Here is a 21,005-nt window from a genome sequence, read left to right as displayed (position 1 = left end):
TATCATGTGTACTTTGGCTTGTTTCTTGAGTTAGCCCTGAAAAGGAAAACAGACAAACACACAGGGAACAAAAGCATGCAAACACACAGACAAATCAAACAAGCAAGCCAAAAGGGGAAAGAAAAAGAAAAAAAGGAGGGGAGAAACAAAAACAACCAAAGACAAAGGACAGTCTAAAAAGGTAAAATCAGCAAGGGGAGAGATAAGAATGAGATAAGGGAAAATATATCTAAATAGCAAGAATTGATCTAATCACTACAATGCATCAATGTTGGTCTTTCCCGTTTGGGGGGGTGGGGGTAAGGAGAAAAAGGAAAAAAAAATAAAAAGGCAGCTCTCCAGTGCCGATGGGTGCGGTTTGGTGTAGGTAGTTCTCTCCTCCACTGTGGGTCTGGGTCCTGCAGGTTGCTCCCCAAGGCCTCACCTTGGTGGTTGTGGGTAAAAGAGTGGCAGCACCCCAATCCCTTTACAAACCAAGAGTTGCAACCTACTCTTCTGGGTATGATCTCCCTGTGCCGTGGGCGGACCAAGTTGTATTTCCAAGCCCTGCCTCATTTCCAAATCCTAGTCCACACACTTGAATGGTACCGCCCGAGACAAGATATACTCCCGCAGGCAGGCGGCTTCCTAGAGGGATTGAGTTGGGGGGGGGAGGGTAGGAGAGGGGAGCACTTTCTCCTGGCACCGCCTGGGATTGGGGTGCCAAACCCAAAGAAAACATGCCAGCTAAAGGGGACAGATCTTTCTCCCCACATCCTGCAGTTATAGATGAGATGATAGGATCCTTCTCTGTCCCGGGCCAAGGTTTTTCTCTTCTCTAGAGACAGCTCTTTGAACATTTTCAATCCTCTCTTTATCTTCCCCTCATCTCTCCGAGGCTCTGCCTTGAGGCAGAGGGGGGGCTGGTTTCCACCAGTTTTTATCTTCCCCAGTTCACGCTCACTTATGCACCTATGAGGCTGTCTTCTTTGTGGACTCTGTGTCTTTTCCTCTCACTCTTGTAGATCAGAGTATTGTGGCTTTAGTTCTTCTTAGTTTGATAGATGTGGGTGGGTGAAAATTACAGAGCTCCCTACTTCTCCACCATCTTGCCCCCTTCTCATAGATGCATTTTTAACTGATCTCTTTACTTAGCCGTGAACTTGCATCTTCTGCTCACATTGATGAAAGAAGATACAAGACCTCCAAAAGACAGACCAATACTCCCTAGAGGAAAAATAGCATTAAGGCACATAGTCAATGCCTTTGATCAGAGGATTAAGACATATACAGAATTCAAGAATATATCATAGTCATTTAATCTTCATATCACTCAAAATAATGGTTTAGGTTTGACCTAAAGAAACTAACTAAAAGCACTTGCCTGGAGAGAAGATAGAAAATGAGTGGCTGTAAACATCACTTGTCAGTAACAGAAAAGATAATTTTGGTTATTTTTAATAATAAAACTATAGTATATCCAAACCCTTTTATATGCTAAAACTACTAATAATCTGGGTAATATCAAACATAGTATAATGACATGGCTTCCATATAAATCATAATCTTGACAGAAAAACTAACCAAACTCTTTTTTTGGCTGACTATCATTCAGGGGCTCTCAAACCTACAACATAGTATTTCTTTCTTCAAGTATAAAACATGGGACTTTTTTATGAACAAGAGCTTCAGCCTCTATTGCTAAGGAAGGCCTAGTCTTACAGGTTTGCATCTTTGCTGATGGCTGGATGGAATGAGAGGAGACAGGAGAAGCCCAGACTGAGGTTCTGTGTCCGTGTCTTCCCAGTGTTGAACCAAGCTGAGAGCTGGCAGCGGCTGTACAATGATACTCGCTCTCTGTTTCCTGTCGTCCTGGAGCAGCTGGATGACTACAATGCTAGGTTGTCAGACCTCCAGGAATCACTTGACCAGGCTCTTGACCGTGTCAGGGACGCCGAAGACATGAACAGAGCCACAGCAGCCAGGCAACGGGACCACGAGGTACAGTGGACACTCTATCTATGAATGAACTTTGGACACATATGATGCAAAGTTGTAACAGGAAGGGACAGTCGGCTTGCAATGTTTTAAAATCTTGGTACATTCACATATCCATATTTTTAAAATAGTTGTCCATTTTTTGCCATTGTCATTTGCTAATGTAAGTGTATGCACCTGAAATCAAATTGAAATCATTATAACTGGTCAGTATTACAAGGGTAAGAATGCAGTTGTGTATTCTGCATCCGTATATATGGCTATGTTGTTCTTGCAAGTGAGTAAGCAATGTGCTAATCCTATGCTTGCCTTTTCTTTCTTTTTTCTTTTTATTTCTTTTTTTTTTTTTTACCGGGAGCGCTAGAACATCAAAGCAACTCAGAAGCATGTGCTTAGAAGGGTATGTGTAATTTCTGGAAAGGCGAGATAAGCCAATCGCACAGCCTGGCTGGTCAGTAGGCACACAGATAGGGAATCTAATTCAAGCCAAAGGTCATGCAAATACAAAGAGGTGAGAGACATTCCCAGATATAGCCATGGCTTGCAAAGGCCATTATCCCTATGGGGGCAGGATTTGTACTTTTCCGCCTTAGGGGGCTTAGATCTAGTGGTGGTCACAGTTGTTCCCAGCAATGCAGGCATGCACAGCCACCACCACAGAGAGGGGCCATCCTCTGATAGGGAGATATGTGTATCTTTGGACATATTTATAAAAATTAGAGTCAAATAGCAATGTCAAAAAATAGGAAGCAACTATGAGCAAATTCATTAAGTCAGTTATGTCTATTTTGATGGTCTTTGAAACCAACTTAACCGACACTCTCCACCCTCATTTTCAGTCATCACCATCTCTCAGTAAGTCACTGTAAAATTTCCTAAATAAAAGTGAATTTCACATGAGGCACCTGGCTGGCTCTGTCAGAAGAGCATGTGACTCTTGATCTTGGGGTCATGAGTTTGAGCCCTACCTTGGGTGTACAGATTACTTAATAAATAAAAACTTAAAAAAAGTTGACTACACTTATCACCACCATTTTCTAATAGGAGAAATCCCTTAGTCAATATTTTTTAGAATAATAATGGTCAAGATAGCAACCAAAATAGCCTCCCCATCTCTCCCTTCCATTCCTGCTCCCTTCCCACCCATCCTCCCCACCCACTCTGATCAGCCACCTCCATTGCAGCTCTGGGGGTCCCTGCCTGCTCTTGTTAAAGCACTTCATTTTCTCCTTCTGACCCTTAGCAGGGACTTTGATGCTGCAGCTTGTGAACCACTGAGTGATCATAAAATGAGTTTGGAGGGTTGTAACCAGCCTTTTTTAAAAAAAAAAAAATTGAAGTATAATTGAATAACAAACATTTTTTTAAAAGAACAAAAAGAAACCAGAATAGATGGAATGGAATGGAATAGAATAGAACAGAATGGAATAGGATAGAATAGAATAGAAAATATCAAAGTGCCTCATCTACAGGAAAGTATGGTTTCACAGCATTTCTGCTTTAGTGTTGCAACATAAAATGCATTTTTTACTGTGGGTCATGGTTAAGAACATTGGAGACACTGTCCTATAGGACAGTCTATGGTCCTTCACATGCCTTGAGGAACCATCTCTGATCAACCCTTGGCTTCACCTTTTGTTGTGTCCCTGCCTGACATGCTCAGTACAGGCAATATCATACTCCCAGTAATCCCATCTGCCTGAAAAGGATTTCTTTTTCCTTTCTCTTTTGCCTGGGTAGACCCAGGCATCACCTCCTTCAGGAGCCACTCCTTGTCCCCAAGTTAATAGGTGCTCTCTTCAGCAATCCCATAATGTACCTTGTGACATTCACGTTTCTGTATTATGATCATCTGTTAACAGATCTGCTTTCCCTACTAAACTTAGGTGTTGTAACTTCACATTTCATTGTCACACTTACAGCACGGCTTAGAAAAGAATCACACCAAATTTCTGATACTTTTACAAAGCCAAAAATAATGACACAGTTTAATTGTTTTGATATGTGCAAACAGTAACTGCACAACTAGGAATTATGTCATTTATTTCACCATCCTACTCCCATTCCAAAGGGTAACAGAATGATAAAAATCTTCACCAGATGAATGCAAGATTCTATATTTTAAAAAACAAAATTAACTTAAACAAAGCCCTGCCCTCCCAGAACTGTCATTTTTTTTAAGAATCAAGATTTTTTTATTCTTTGCATATATGAAATGGGTACTGAGCACACCTAATAGTGCTAATTATGTATCATTTTCATAATTATTAGTTTTAAAAAATCTCTTTTGTTCAAATTGACCTTCTTTCTGTGGGAGCATCTTTGTTTCAAAACTAAGTTTATTCATTTCTGTCTAAGGCTGTATATGATGAGTATGGTATATGATACGTGAAAAGCCCCTTAACTTGAAGCATATCATTTTCCAACTACTGAAAATGAAACTACCACTCAGGCCTTCAAGGTTTTAAAGTTTGGCTCTGACTTCAGGGCATTACCTGCAGTCCCTTAAGGTGACCAGATACAAGAGCTTCCGGCGGAGGTCGTATCTCAGAAGGAAAACCTCTCTGAATGAGCTAAATAATACCAACCTTTTTCCACCTCCTTTCCTAACATAGCTTAATAACCTTAGTTTAAAATACTGCTTTTATATAGAGCTGTGTAACTCTATCTCCTTGTGGAGACAAGAATAATTAACCCCAGGTAGTCACATTGTATTAAGCTTGATGGATTTTGAGGGGAAATTGATTTTGTAATGTTCCTGAATTAAGAAGATGCTCAAATGGGATTCTTTTCTGTCCTTAGAGCTATATCTTCCCCAGTAGCAACGCGTTTGGAGAAGATGGCGTCCATCTTCCTTCCCACGAAATTAGAAAAGACTGCAGGGAACACAAAGGACGCTAAGATGAACTTAGGAAGTTTAAAGTGTGTCCTTCTATAACTGGGCTTCTGTAATTATCCCCATGATATCTTAGATCATACCAGAAGTCATAGATTTCAACCCCCATTCAAATTTCCACTTCTAAAGTAACTTCAACTCATTTTTTACTCAGATTGTAAAATGAGTTTTTTACTTTGTCCTCTTAAAGTATCATTCTGTGTTGCTTTCAAACTCCAACTTCATTTGAAGCTTTCTGATATTTTTTTCAGAATCACAACATGCCTGCTTCTAGAACCCAGCAGTGAAGGTAGAAATGAAAGCATTCATCAAAAAATAGATTAACACTTGGGCCATGTGCCCCCCTCAAAAAGTCTGAGCATCTAACATTAAGAGCTCAGAGTGCCAGGAAGCAAGATCGCAATTTCATGCTTTCATAGTAGGGCCATTTAGAAAAAAAAATTTCGAGGACTTTAAGACTGTTTTGTATAGGCCTTATTACTATGCAAATGAGCTATTCATGCCTGGCCCAAAGTCAGCACATGAAATGCCTTTCTGAATTAGCTCATTTTCCACTTACTGCAAACATAAAGCCTCCGTGCAATCTGCATCCGGTGTTTCACTTTTTACATTTATGGAGAAAAAGTCAGAGGCTCTCTGAAGTGATCACTCCCCTTGAGAGGATGATGTTTTAAGTAATAACCATAACTAAGTGCTCCGAAGCTCCCAAAGTGCTTACTTTTGTTATCTCCATATTATAAATAAGAAAACAGAGCATGACATGGGTAGAATTCCCCAAATTCACACAGCAATTAGATCATGGGGCTGGGAGAAGAACCCAGATTTGTCTGAGCACAAAGACAGGAGGTGACATCGACCACTCTCCCTGATGCTTTCTCTGAGGTGACCTTCTCTTCTGCCCTCCCTTACTCTTCGTTCCGGCAGAAACAGCACGAGAGAGTGAGGGAACAGATGGAAGGGGTGAACGGCTCTCTGAAGACGTCTTCGGATTCTCTGACAACACCCCGTCTGACCCTTTCAGAACTTGATGACATCATAAAGGTAGGGTTGCACGTGACTTGGACTTGTAGGTTTGTATTTATAGCAGATCAGAACCGCAGCTGAGGGTCACAGAACAACAGTGGAATCCAATTCAAATCTGTCACGCTAACGGGAGTTATAGAAGTTAGATCAGGAGACTGATTTTTTCAGTTTCCTCATTCTATGGTGGCACTACCCACTATGGCTATTTACATTTAAATGACTTAAAATGAAAGAAATTAGAATTGAATTCCTTGGTTGAATTAGCCCTGTTTCCAGTGCTCAATAGCGCCACGTGTGGCTTGTATTGGACAGCACAGATCTTGCCCAAAGTGCAGACTTAGATCCATTTTATTCTTTACTCATAAGATGTATGTTTAAGAGAGCTAGCATTTAAAATCAATGAGACGCCTTTTTAAAGTAGAAAATTTCCAGTAAACTGCAATGAACTAACCCTTCCCAAAATTACTCTTAGCTCCTTTTATTACCTTTGAAAGGATATCATTTTAAAGGCATCTGATCACCATCTCATTGTTCTTCAACTATTTCAGCACCAAGCTCCCTGTCTTCTGCTCCGTCCCTACTCCCATCACTATCCTTGGTGACACCAAAATTGACATGGATGAGCTCACCAGTCTCTGACCTCCAGCTCCTATAACTTCTCCTGCCCAACAAGCTTTTCCTTCAGCCCTTGGTTATCCCTCCTATAGCCTAAGGCTACGTCACAATACCTCAACTCATCTCATCACATAGACATTTTATCATCTCACATCATCACAAGAAGGCTGAATACAGCATAATAAGATATTTTTACAGTGGCCACATTTTCATAACTTTTATTATAGTATATGGTTATAATTGTTCTATTTTATTATTACTTATTGTTGTTAGACTCTTACTGAGCCTAATTTATAAACTAAACTTTATCATAAGTATATACACATAGGAAAAACATAGTATACATAGGGTTTGGTACCATTCATAGTTTTAGGTACCCATTGGGGATCTTGGAATATATCTTCTGTGGGGGGCGGAGAGCATGGCTACTGTAATCATTATTTGTAAACACCCTTAACTTCCATACCTACTTCTTCCCTTACTGTAGCCATGTGAGAATTCTATCCCCAAACCCCAGTAAACCCAAATACCCCAGTATCACGGCCATACCAGAGAAGCCAACATAGTGAAAAATTCACCTTCACTTCTATCAGTCTGGCTGGTGAATTTGCTTCATGCTTCACTGAAAAATAGGAAGAAAGAGAAAAGAACTTCCCTCATCTTTCTCCCCAGTTCTACCAGCCCACCTGCATTTCTATACACACTTCTCTCTTCCTTCTTATTATAATTAGTGAAGTATCCCTTCTCCTGTTGAAGTCTCATCTCCTCACCTGGGCTCTGAATCCCATCCTCCCTCACCTCAAAAACAGGGCCACAGTGTTTCCTCTGAAAGTATTCCCTCTTTCTCCTCTTTCATCCAATTCTTACCTTCTACTGAACCGTTACTGCCAACATGTAAACATGCTTTAAGTATCCCCTGTCCTTTAAAAGAAGAAAGCCCTTGCCTGCAACCCTCTATTCATTCTGTCCCATTCATTACTCTACTCTGCTCAACTTCACAGCAAGAGTCATTTACAGCTGCCATTTCCACCTTCCAGCCAGCCCCTGGCTCCTGTGCACAACCCACTCCGAGTGGGATGGCACGCCCCCATCCAGACTGTCTTTGTCCAGATCATCAGGGAACTCATCGTAGCCAAAACCAGGGTTACTTCTCCCTCCTCGACATTCTTAGCCTCCTTGCTGATTAAACTTTTCTCCTTATTTAAACACTCAGCGTTTTCATCCTGCCTCCTCCAGTACCCCCCTCACCTGCTCCTCCTCCCACCTCCCTGGAGACCTTTCTCCAGCCTCCACTCCTAGCTTTACCTCTGCGCATCCTCTGTGTAGTAAATATTTTAGGCTCTTCAGGCCATATATAACCACATTCCCTTTTTTTTTTCTGTTTTTTTTTGTTTATTTTTATTTTTTATAACTCTTTAAAAATGTAAATAATATTCTTAGCTAGGAGTTATATAGAAATAGGCCTTGAGCTGTACTTGGCCCTGAGCTGTATCCATCCCTGCTCTTGATAATGAATGGCTCCGTTCACAGTCCTGGGCCCTCTTGGGTACTTATACTTTCTCCCTGGTTGATTGCATTGGATCCCATGGCTTTAAGGAACAATTATATGCATGATCCCACAATCTATACCTTCAGCTTTCATACTTCCACTGAGTTCCAGACTCATATCCAAATGCTTACTTGAAGTTTTCCAGTAAGAACTCAGTGTGAGGTACAGCACAGTCATAATTTGATCCATGACTTAGATGTGTAATAGGCATATCAAACTTAACATATTCTGAATAAAACCTGCTTCTTCCCTAGTCTTCCCCACCTCAGTAACTGGCACAACCCCATTTGCTCAACTCAAAACTCTAGAGCCATTGATGACTTCTCCTTCCTCCTCCTTCCCATTTCAACAAGACCTATTGATCCTATTTCCAAAATGAGTCCTGGTTTCTGACCACTCTCTTCCCTGCTGCTGCCCTGCATTTCAGGCCCCTTCATCTTCAGCATGAACTGCCACAGGAGCCTCCACAAGAGCCCATTCACTTACCTCCACTCTTGCCCCTCAAGACTCATTCTCCATGCAGTAGCAGAACAATCCCTTAAAAATGTTATTTCTCCCATATAAAAACCTTCAGTGAGACTTAGAGGAAGAAACAAGCTCATTTTACCATGGTTCCTGATACACTAAGTGACCTGGCTCTGACTCCTTTATATACTTCAACCCACATATCCTTCCCCACTCACTACCCTCCAGCCCATTCTGTTCCCCTCCAACTCTGCTCTGTTTTTCAAACACACCACACTTTACCTCACCTCAAGTCCTTTGCATCTGCTGTCTCCAGATCTTCAAATGGCTGGTGTCCTTGTGAACATTCACTGCAATGGTGTTTTTACCTTCAGTCGCTCTCCAACCCATCCTACCCATACGATTTTATTCAAAATACTTTTTACTCTCTGAAATGGCTTTAGGTCTCTTAGCCAATTATTTGATCATTTATCTATCATCTATATATTCCCACTAGGTTGTAAATTCCTAGAAAGCAGAGACTATATTCATAGTTATGTGTTATATCTCCTAAAAGAGTGCCTAGCACATTATGGGCATATGATGAATATTTATTTAATGAATTAATGAGTAAAGGTTGAATGTCCATGGTATTCTTTCTGTTTATACAACCAAATATAATTTTCTTCAAAGTTGTTCCCCAGATGACCTCCCAAATGGCTAGTGACTTAATACTGTCTCCATAGAAATAAACTCTCTCTGCTAGGAAATGTTCTACATTCTGTGAATACAAAAATAAATGAGACACAATTCTTACTTTCTACAATTATGTAGTCTGGTGGGTGGAATAATCATGCAAAGTGATTACAGAAATATGATACAGGAACAGTAGAAATATATGACAACACTGAACTCATCCTGAAGAAATTAGGGATGGCTTCATAAAGCAAGTGATATTTCAGCTGAAACTGGAAGGATGAGTAGAACTTTTCCAGGTGGGTCAGACAAAAAAGAAAGCAAAGTTATCCTGGACAGAGAAAATATTATATGAAAAGGCACAGTGGCCAGAAAAAATCACAGAGCATTAAAACATCGGTTTAGTCAAGGTTCAGTTCATAATGGTTCATAATGAGGTGTGGACGGGTGAGAATTAGGAGATTGGAAAGAGGAGGGATCAGTTGGTGAAGCCATCTGAGTGAGTAATCAGATTTGTTCCTGCAGAGCAATTGGCTGATTTTGAGAGGGAAAATAACGTGATCAGATTCGCTTAATAGAAAGATCACCATTCCTAGGATGGTGCAGTGTGGCTTAGAAGACTCAGAAGACTGGGCTGGCAGAAGTGAGTTAGATTATTCAGAAAGAAAAGGGCTGAGTCAAGGCTGAGCAACACTAGCTTTTGAAGCCTCCTTAATGGACCATGAAAAAGGAGACCCAGGAGAGAACAGTGCCACCAAAGCTAAGGGAGGAGAGAGTTTTAAGGCAAAGACAATGACTAAAACTGTCACAAACCAGAAATAAATCCAGTACATAAAGACAGGAAAGTGTCGAATGGATCTGGCGATATGGTGTCTAACACTGGGGACCTTGGCAAGAACCATTTCTATGGAATGTACTGTATCAACAAAGAAAAGAAGCTGGAGGGGAAGCTAGAGTCAAAGAATAGGTTTTGTTTGTTTTTAATGGGAGTGGTTAACTGGGGCATGTTTGTATCTGAGAGGAGCAGTAGCTAGGGAGTGAGAAGAACAGAGCAGCATGCCTTATACAGAAAAGGAACACTTGTCTTCTTAAAATACAAGAAAGATGTACATAAGGATGTAACTCTAAATAAGCGTCTAGGATTTTCTTTGAGGGGGAGGGATTGAGGGATGATGGGAAAGAGTTGTTTGTGATTCTTCTTTGTTGGTATTGGTGTCTCCTAGGAGAAGAGTACCCCCTTTCAGATCCCAAGTTCTAAACAAGTTGAAAAATAAATAAAATTATAAATACGAAGCCCAAAAACATCACCTTCATTTCTGATGCAGCTAAGATGAGGACATGGCTTTAGGTCTCTTAGCCAAGTAGGGTGGCTAATAATTCCAGAATTAGGCAGAACTGCCCACTCAGACAGGCAGCACTGTAGGAGGGTTCATGTGGGCTTCATTCATTGCCCAGAACAACTTTCATTAAGGACAAACAGGAAAATTCAGGATTTCTGCTAGAAGGTTGCTACCAAGAGACAAAGTATAGAGTTGAACAGAGACAATGCAGTTATTGCTCCCAAATTTACCAATCAAATAAACCAGTCCCTTTCTCAAGAGCAGAATGAAGAAAGGGGTGATGGGGTCTGAGGTTTCACTAAAGGAGTTCCCTTCATAGGGAGGAAACATCAGGAGTACAGGAAAAAAAAATGTTTCCTGCTACAGTTTGCCGATGTCTTCTAACTAAAAAAGAAAATGAAGTGATCTGCTTAGAATCAGATGGAGATGGCTTAAGAATAGTGACAATGTTGAGAATGACTGGGAGAAATAAATGATGCTCATTAGATTTAGTAACTTAGGTATCATTAGTTTTAATTTCTGTTTTGTTGGAGCTGTGAAGTAAAAACCAGACCAGAGTGAGTTAAAGAGTGAGTTAAAAAGTAATAAAATATGTAAACTGGTATAGCCACTCTGGAAAACAGCGTGGAGGTTCCTCAGAAAACTATCAATAGAACTCCCCTATGACCCAGCAATAGCACTGCTAGGGATTTACCCAAGAGATACAGAAGTGCTGATACATAGAGGCACATGTACCCCAATGTTCATAGCAGCACTTTCAACAATAGCCAAATCATGGAAAGAGCCTAAATGTCCACCAACTGATGAATGGATAAAGAAGATGTGGTATATATATACAATGGAGTATTACATGGCAATGAGAAAGAATGAAATCTGGCCATCTGTAGCAAAGTGGATGGGCCTCGAGGGTGTCATGCTAAGTGACATAAGTCAGGCAGAGAAGGATAGATACCATATGTTTGCATTCATAGGTCTAACAGGAGACCTAACAGGGGACCATGGGAAGGGGAAAGGCTGGGGGGAGGAGTTGGGGAAAGGGAGTGAGGCAAATCATGAGAGACTCTTGAATACTGAAAACAAACTAAGGGCTGAAGGGGGGGAGGGGAAAGGGGGTGATGGTCATGGAGAGGGGCACTTGTGGGGAAGAGCACTGGGTGTTATATGGAAACCAACTTGGTAATAAACTATTTAATTAATAAAAATAAATAAATAATTTTAAAAAGTGATAACATAGAAACAGGTAACATAAACACTTTTTGGACTACATTTTGCTATGGAGGGACTAGAAATGTAATGTAATAACATTGGGGAGATATATGGGTAATGAAGGGTTTTTTGGTTTATCTTCATTTTGTTTTGTTTTCAGGTGGGAGAAGGCAGAGCATGTCTGAAAGCTAGGGAAGCAATCCATAAAGAAAGAGTTAAAGATGCAAGAGAAATAGAAAGAAGTATACTTAAAGTATTTTAGACTCATGTAGACCCAGCCTGAAATTTACTAAACCTCATAATAAGGAAGAATAGAGATTATCTTTTGGTGCTCCAAGGAAAAAAGATTTTAAGTTCTTCTATGCTCAATCCACTTTTTAAAATTTTCTTCAGAATGCATCAGGGATTTACGCAGAAATAGATGGAGCCAAAAATGAACTGCAAGGAAAGCTATCCAACCTAAGTAACCTTAGTCATGACTTAGTCCAAGAAGCTGTGGATCATGCACAGAACCTTCAACAAGAGGCTGATGAATTGAGCAGGTAATATTCTGGCTTTAGAAATGCAAATAACTACAGAGGGTGAATAACTTTTTATTCAATTCTATGTGCCAGAATTACTGGGATACAGGTTAGCAAGTTGGGTTTGGGGTTGTGTTTGTTAGTTCATTTTAAGGTTTGTTAGTTTGTCAGTCTGAGAGCCAGCAATCATTGTTTATTGCAATTGCTTTGGAGAGAGTTTTTTTAATTAAAAAAAAATCTGTCAGATTAGAGACCTGTGTTGTGAGGGGTGGTTCTGCTCCATAGTTATTAATAGGGTGACCTAAGGCATTTTGATTAGGGACATAACTGCCACACAAAATATTATCAAGCCCCTTCACAAGGTCCCAGTCAGATCCCTCTAGAAGGTCTTATTCTGCCACCATCACATATTTTCTTCAAAGACAGCATTAGCTTTCACACCCGGGGGTCTTAAGTAAAGCTGGTTAGAAGTTGGCAATACAACGGACTTCTGGTATATACTCTAGACATTCTACAGTGCCCAGCAGGAACTGTTTGATTTCAACACCTGATTAAGAGAAAAATCAATTGACAATTTTCCTCACAGCATCTAGAAGAGAGTCACATACCCTTTGGGCACTCAATTAATGTTAATTGAATGTACTGGAAGATTGGAATTGAATTCATGACCTTGAAATGATAGGTAAATAATGAGATAATTATAGAGAAAGACTACAAATCTGGCAATTGGAAACAAGGATCAGTAAAGGTCATGAATAAAAATAAAAACCAATTTAACTCTTGTTCAAAACTTAAACTACCTTTTTATTCCTGATTGTCAACATTTTCAACTATCCCTCTACATCTTCTGAGAATTGAAGGAAAGTGAGGGGAGAGAGAGAGAGTGAGAGAGAGAAAGAGATGTTATGTAAAATTTTCATCTACAAGATGGCATTGTACCCACCTTAGCATCACGCTTCCTGTAAATGTGATTTTGATCAAGCCAATAAAATAGAGCTTGGATAAAATATTATTTGGAATACATACTGTATGGGTATAACATTGTTTTTAAGATCCCTCCTCTGGCTCTCTTCATTTTTCTTTTATCCTTCATTTCAATGACTATGTCCTATTGATTGGGTTCCAACACATACCTTCACTAACTGCCACCCTGAAGCAGTGTTCTAGCATGATTCTAAGTAAAGTTCTCATGTTTTACATGAAAAAATCATCAGAAATATCAATCACCCTGAAGTCAATTTTGCATTTAGGACATTTCAGACTGAGTATATTAAGTGAGACATCCAAATTTCTAAGTGTCTTCCCCTCAGCATATGAATATTCTTCATCATCTATCTGGTGACCCAGAGATTTGCTTCTTGTGCCTCAAACAGAAATAAACATAATTCATCAAGAAACTTCCATTTCAAAAGCACATTTTTGTTTTGTGTATTGATGCAGTGCCTGCTTTGTATCTAGTAACGAAAACAGAGTAGTAAAGCCATTGTTTCTTTTTATTTTTTAAGTTTATTTATTTATTTTGAGAGAGACAGAGAGAGCAAGAAGACAAGAAGGGGAGGAGCAGAGGGAGAAAGGGAGATAGAGAATCCCAAGCAGGCTCTGTGCTGTCAGCACAGAGCCCGATGCAGGCAGGGCTAGAGCCCATGAACCATGAGATCATGACGTGAGCTGAAATCAAGAGTCAGATGCTTAACTGACCAAGTCACCCAGGCGCCCCTAAAGACTTTGTTTCAAGTTCTTTCTTATATCTTAATATTCTAGCCAGCAAAATATTAATGAATACTTGTAACATTTTATTCTTTTTATCTCTTTCTTTTAAAACTTGCTCAGATCTTACTCACTGTGCCACTTCTAAGAACAAGGGCTCGTGGGTAGAAAAAAGTTCCAAGTATTTGGATTAGAATTACCTCTGCAGAGCAGAGTTGCATTATGGGTTTCATGAGCCCTGGGTACTTTTGCCTCCATGGGCCCCTTTCTCAATAAAAATATTTAAAATTATGTGTCATGATAGCATTCTTATAAAGACTAGTGTAATTATGAGTATCCTCATTGTTCTTCTGATTTAAAAAAAATTAAAATGAAAATATCTTTGTGGGGCTCTATTTTGCCTAATGGATAAGTCAGCCCTCCTAGAGAGGAAAGAATGGTGATGAACTTGAACAAAAGGAAGGAAAGTAGCCAACGCAATACAGAAAAAGTCGCACTGAGCCTAAGAGAGCACATAGGGACCGAAACTGAATGGAGGAAGCTGAGAATCAATTGACTGAGCTCAATAGGTCAGGGCAGTTGGAAGTGGTACCAGTGTGGGATCTGCAATGCCATATACTGGGTCACAGAGCATCTTCTGGAAGTTGATAAATAAAATGACACTAGCCATCAATGTTTGGAACTGAGAAGAAAACATGGAACAGTTAGATTTAAAACTAAATAAAACTGAGGGTCATCTGGGTGGCTCAGCCAGTTAAGCATCCAACTCTTGACTTCAGCTCAAGTCATGATCTCAGTTTTATGAGTTTGAGTCCCACATTGGGCTCTGCACTGTCAGCATGGAGCTTCCTTGGAATTCTCTCTCTCTCTCCCCTTCTCTCTCTGCCCCTCCTCCACTCATGCATCTCTATCTCAGATAAATAATTAAATAAACTCAAAAAGTATTTTAAATAAATATTTTAATAAATAAATATTTTTTAAATAAATAAGACTGGATAAAATTGAGACAGAGGATTCAGGAAGAGCTGCAGAAGGGAAGCTGTGCTTATATCATAGAGGAAGAAGTATTTGTCACTAAAGCAAATTATTCTATGGATATATTTAGAATTTGAAATTCCAATTCAAGATATAGTTAGGTATAATAACAAACCTTGATGTTTATTGGATGACAGGCACAATACCAAGCATTTCACATATTCTATCCCTGTTGTACCGCACATCAATCTGCTGTGGCATAAAGTGTTATCAGCCACTATGTGAGAGTGCCCACTGCATGACGGGTACCCAACAAATATTGGATGAACCTTACAGAAGCCAGAAAGGGGTAATGGCCAAGAAGATGGTGTCTAGGGCAAGAGAGGAAATGGGCGTGAGTAAGGCTTTGCCCCTCTGGGAAGCAGCTGGGCACAGGAGTGAGACAAGCCATAACAACATGTGTCCTGGCTCCTTCTATGAAAAGGGAATAACAACGTCTACTTCGTGGGTGTGATAAGAATTAAAGACAATATACGGAACAAGTCTGGCACGGTATCTGCACATAGATGCTCAGTATGTGTCATTCCTCTTCTTAAAAGATAATATGATGTTTTATAAAGTGAATGAAAGGTTAAATAAATAGAGTGGAACCAGCTAATACCTAGCACCATACCTAACACCAGCTGAGGCTATGCACCCTCTCTGAGAGGTCTTTTATATGGACAGGAAGTAACATGCTGATTTGGGTAAGTAGGTGAGGGAAGACTGTGGGCTCATTCCTCTGACTGACTGCTACAACATAAACAAGCTGTTGCTTGAAGAGGTGTAGAGGGTGGACTTAAGTCATCATTCCCTTTTCCTATGGCCACTACGAGGCATACAGCATCCATGAGCCCAACGTGGGTTAAAGTCTTAGGGGCCCCAAAGGCAGAGGAAAGCAAACCTGTGCTCCTAAGAAAGGCAGCTCGGGAAAATCTTTCCAAGCCAGATGACTTTAAATAACAGGAAGGAGGTCCCTATGGTCCTGAAGTATTCTAATCAAGCCATAAAAATGGTCCCATTTCCCAAAAATGTAAGAAAGAGAAAAATGACATGTTTCTTCTCTTACAGGAATTTGCACAGTTCAGATATGAATGGGCTGGTACAGAAGGCTTTGGATGCTTCGAATGTCTATGAAAATATTGCCAATTATGTTAATGAAGCCAATGAAACAGCAGAATTGGCTTTGAACATCACTGACCGAATTTATGATGTGAGTATTCCCTTATTTTTTTAAGATTTTGTTTTTAAGTAATCTCTGCACCCAACACGGGGCTCAAACTCCCAACTCCAAGATAGAATCACATGCTCCACCAATAGAGCCAGCCAGGGGCACACGCACACAGACACACACACACACGGACACACACACACACACACACACACACACACCAAGTATTCCCTTATTTTAAAGTTTATTTATATGCTACATTTTCCCAATTTATGAGTTTTCTGTTTTCTAATGTCATCTCTTGAGCTTTCAGTGTCATGCAAATGGCAGAAAGGGCAAGAAAACTAAGGAAAGAGCATTTTATTTGTGATATGAAGGTTTCAGTAGTTCAAGATGTGTCATGCTCCTGTCCGTAAATCCCAATTCCTTTGACAGCATTTTTAAACCATAGTCTCTGAATAAACCATATTTAAGATTAACCCCTGTGATAGAGAAGATGCCTTATGCATACATTCACATTTTTTTCAACTCAGAAACTATTTATTGAGTGCCTTCCTCTTTGACAAGTATTTTAGAGGGGCCTTGACCAGGCACTGTTCTAGATTCACTGAATTTTCCTTGAAAAATGTTTATCTTGAAAATGTCATGGACAGGGCACTTGGGTGGCTCAGTGGGTTGAGCGTCCCACTTCGGCTCAGGTCATATCTCTCGTTTTGTGGGTTCCAGTCCCTCATCAGGCTCCGCTGACTGCCAGCTCAGAGCTGGGAGCCTCCTTCAGATTCTGTGTCTCTTTCTCTCTCTGCCCCTCCCCTGTTCATGCTCTGTTTCTTTCTGTCTCTCAAAAATAAATAAATGTAAAAAAAAAGATTTTAAGAAAAAGAAAATGGCATGGACTTTGTTTTCTCATGTTCACATTTGACTTTGATTTAGAGCTATGGAAATGAATTTGTATGAATTTTGCTTGGTGTTTAGCCAGTAAATGGTGTCATTTAAATCTTCAATCCATGAGAAGTGGATTTCTTCCGGTGTCATTCTTATTCTTTCCATTCAATTCCTTTGTAGGCTGTGAGTGGGATTGACACACAAATCATTTACCATAAGGATGAGAGCGAGAACCTCCTCAATCAAGCCAGAGAACTACAAGCAAAGACAGACCCTAGTAAATATTTTTTCTGCCTTCCTTCTGATTCATAGCTGCTTCTCCTCTATCATACCATGCTGCATGTGGATAGAGACTTCAAAATTCCAGGATTTAAAAACATGATCTTTGTTATTACATTATATTCCCCATTTTATTTTTTAAATAATTTATTTATTTTTTAATTTATATCCAAGTTAGTTAGAATATAGTGCAACAATGATTTCAGGAGTAGATTCCTTAATGCCCCTTACCCATTTAGCCCATTCCCCCTCCCTTAACCCCTCCAGGAACCCTCTGTTTGTTCTCTAAATTGAAGAGTCTCTAAAAACAAATGATCTTTTTACTGAATAGCACATTATTAGTTCCTGCTGAGAGTCAGGGCATAAAAAAACAAAGATTGGATATTTTTAAATTGTGGTTAAGATAAAACCTTCCATGTAGTGAAACATGGTAGATATTCTTGCTAATAAAGTAGGCTAATTAATAGAAATTTACCATCAATACCAACTTTCAAGGAGATAATGCCATTAAATACACTTAACACTAAGTCTATATTGAACATAAGTTAGTCTTTTTGAACAGTTCAGAAGACCCTTTAAATTTTTACATGAATTGATGCATCAGCATTGGGAGAGTTAGGAAGATAGGACACCACACAGCCATCTGGTTATTGGCTCTTTCCTATAGTTTGTGTTCTACAAGTTTACTGTCTTTGGGACAGGTCTAATGGTCGCATGGAAAGAAGCATTTCCAAAGGCTAGTGTTTGCCCATCCAAAATGGGAGAGGGAAGAAAAATCAAAGTGAAATCATGTTAGTCAACTTTGAATCTCATGAGCTACTGGTAAAAACAATTGCATTGACTAATAATTTCACTAAACATTAATCATCTCTGAGCTAATTAATTCATACCTAAGGATGGTGGCTCATTGGCTAATGAGGTTAAAAATCCATTATCTGGCTAACTTCTAATTACCACCTAAAAACAAAGACCAAGTCTGCAACAGAAAATGTCACATAATTTTATCAAAGCAATTAATCTCAATTCTAACCATGTGTTTTCTTTTTTTTTTTTTACAAAGAACACTACATAGAGAAAAAAATGCATATTTATATATATGCTGAATATTTAACTAGCTATGATAAAGCAACTATTATTTCATGTTTTCTGGGTAAACAAAGGCAATAAAAATATTCTAAGTAACTATATAAGTCTAGTCTTGAACATACCCTTTAGAAAAGAATTAGAATATTTCTGTAAAAATTTAGAATATTAAAAATAAAATACATTTTATTGAATTATAATTAACATTCAGTGTTATATTAGTTTCAGATATACAATACAATGATTCAACAATTCACTACATTACTCGGTGCTCATGACAACACATGTACACTTAAAAAGGAAAATGTTTTTAAATAAATGTTGCCATATCTATATACTGCTTTGTTTCCTGTGATGTGAAGACCAGAATATGTGAGTCTTCATGACAGTGACTTAAATATTTTACTCTTCTTGATAATTTGCAGTTTTCTTAATCTTGTCATTACTGAGTTATTGAATCTCATGAAAATAATTTTTCTTTTCTGGTAATGATATCTCCTCAAAGTTTTATACTTTAAGTACAGATAAAATCTATCTGCATAGGTCTCTGAATATTTTGCAGATCTGGTCACCTATTTCATGATCTTGTTGGGTTAAATTTCTTCACATATTTATTTGCAAAAGGGACACCGAAGGGGAGTTAGGACTGTGTTAGTGTGTACTAGTGTGTGTGTGTTAGATAACACACATTTGTGATACAAATTCAAATTTTCAAATTAAACTATATTCATCTATTGAGTTACATTACAATTGCAAATTACTCTTAACTCATTTCCAAATGACTTTCAATGATTAGTAATCTTTATATCCCAGATTTCCTTTTCTCCCTTATCTGTATCAAATAGTTAGCAACCTATAATAAACTCAGGAAGCTGCAGTTTAAAGGAATCTTCTACTGGATTCATTGTGAAATAAAAAATGTTTATGTAAAACAATAAGTTTCAAATAGGACAGACTTTTTATGAAACATTTTTTTCTTATTAAGAATCCAGCCCAAAGTAGAATTTTTTTTTCACCTATTTTTATCAAGGGTTCCAAATATAGAGTTGAATATATTCTTTTGTGGTGTATCAGCCAGTGTTTTTTTGTGGCTACAAGACCCAAAATGAAAAGCTGAAAGATTGTTTGTATTACAACATTCAAAAATTAAAACTAAAAGAGGGAGAAAGGATGTAATTCAAGTACTAAATATACTTAAGTCCCTCCTTAAATTCGGGAAAATTTTGGCACTACCCAGAGGAAATAAGAAAGATGTGCTTGTAGTTTGTTTATATTGTACTTGGTGACAGAATCAACTCAGCATCACTCATTGTATAGCCACTATACACAAGGGGGAAAGATAACCAAACAACAAAGCAAGCACACAAAGACCATATAATAGAAAGAGAAAGTATACCATGGGAGATGCCATATTTAAGTGCCTACAGGAGAGAAAGAGAAGAATATAATAGGAAGTGAAGAAATTATTTCTCCATTTGTCAAGAAAGATAAATTTCCTGATGCTATGGAAGTAAACAAAGCATGAACCAAGAATTCTTGGGAAAGTTCATCCTTCAATTCAGACAAAATATTACATCATGACATTTGGATTTGCTCCAAAATAACCCATTATGATTTAGTACTACAAGCATACTTTCAAGAATAGTATTGTAAGAGAATCTGATAGACCTATATGTACATGCTATGTATAAGTTTAATCAATCATTAAACCCACAAAGAAGTCTCAAGGCTCAGGTGGCTTTCCTGGTAAATTCTTCCAAACATTTAAACAAGTAACACCACTCATGTATAAATCCTTCCAGAAAACAGAAAAAGAGGAAATATTCTCTAGCTTGTTCTATTAAGCCAACAAAACTAAGATACAAGACCTGATAAGAACATTCTGAAAAGGGAAACTTATAAGCCATATTCTCTCACAAACAGAGATGTGAAAATTCTAATGAAAATATTAGTAAATCAAATCTAACACATATAGAAATGACAATACATGATCAAATTAAGCTTATTCCAAGATTTTAGGGATAGTTTAACATTTAAAACATCAATAGTAATTCACCACATTTAAAGTAATTCACCACTTATAAAGAATATAAGAAAAAATTCATATGACCATGTTTCCACGTGTACGAAGATCATTTAACAAAATTCAATACCCATTCATGTTTAAAAAAAAAACTCATAGCAAACTAAGAATACAAGGAAATCTCTGTAATCTAAGAAAAAATAATAAAATAATGGTCAGCAAGCATATTAATACTGAAATATTTAAAGTTTGCCCACTAAGACTGGAAACAAGACAAAGATACCCTCCCCCTCACCATTACCAATACAGTGTGTAAAAAATCTGGTTTCATTCTATGTACAACAAAACTAGAAATTAACTTTTAAAATAACACCATTTTCAATAGCATAAAATACCTAGGAATAAAGCTGATGAAAGATAAGATCTGTAATCTTATTAAATACAATCTAAATAAATGGAGATCAAAATGAGAATTTAGATCTAAAGAATAAAAACTGTACTTATTAACAAGAAGACTTAAATGTGTAAAAATGACAATTCTGCCAAATTTATCTATAGATTCAATATAATACCAACTGA

At 38.4% G+C, this 21,005-nt stretch overlaps 1 protein-coding gene across 2 annotated transcripts in view; it reads left to right on the top strand.

Annotated features, from left to right (window-relative positions):
• Nucleotides 1-21,005, top strand: part of LAMA4 (laminin subunit alpha 4) — a 147,993-nt gene that overhangs the window by 83,901 nt on the left and 43,087 nt on the right. For both annotated transcript variants that reach the window (XM_029944549.1, XM_029944548.1), the window contains exons 11-15: nucleotides 1,787-1,980; nucleotides 5,798-5,914; nucleotides 12,140-12,288; nucleotides 16,060-16,201; nucleotides 17,222-17,318. In XM_029944549.1, the coding sequence (XP_029800409.1) occupies nucleotides 1,787-1,980; nucleotides 5,798-5,914; nucleotides 12,140-12,288; nucleotides 16,060-16,201; nucleotides 17,222-17,318 (699 nt within the window). The remainder of the gene's footprint in view (nucleotides 1-1,786; nucleotides 1,981-5,797; nucleotides 5,915-12,139; nucleotides 12,289-16,059; nucleotides 16,202-17,221; nucleotides 17,319-21,005) is intronic.

Source organism: Suricata suricatta, chromosome 7 (assembly GCF_006229205.1).
Source record: "Suricata suricatta isolate VVHF042 chromosome 7, meerkat_22Aug2017_6uvM2_HiC, whole genome shotgun sequence".
In the NCBI taxonomy this organism is placed as follows: Eukaryota; Metazoa; Chordata; class Mammalia; order Carnivora; family Herpestidae; genus Suricata; species Suricata suricatta.
Note: the sequence above shows the minus strand (reverse complement) of the source record. Positions and strands in the feature narration are given on the sequence as shown.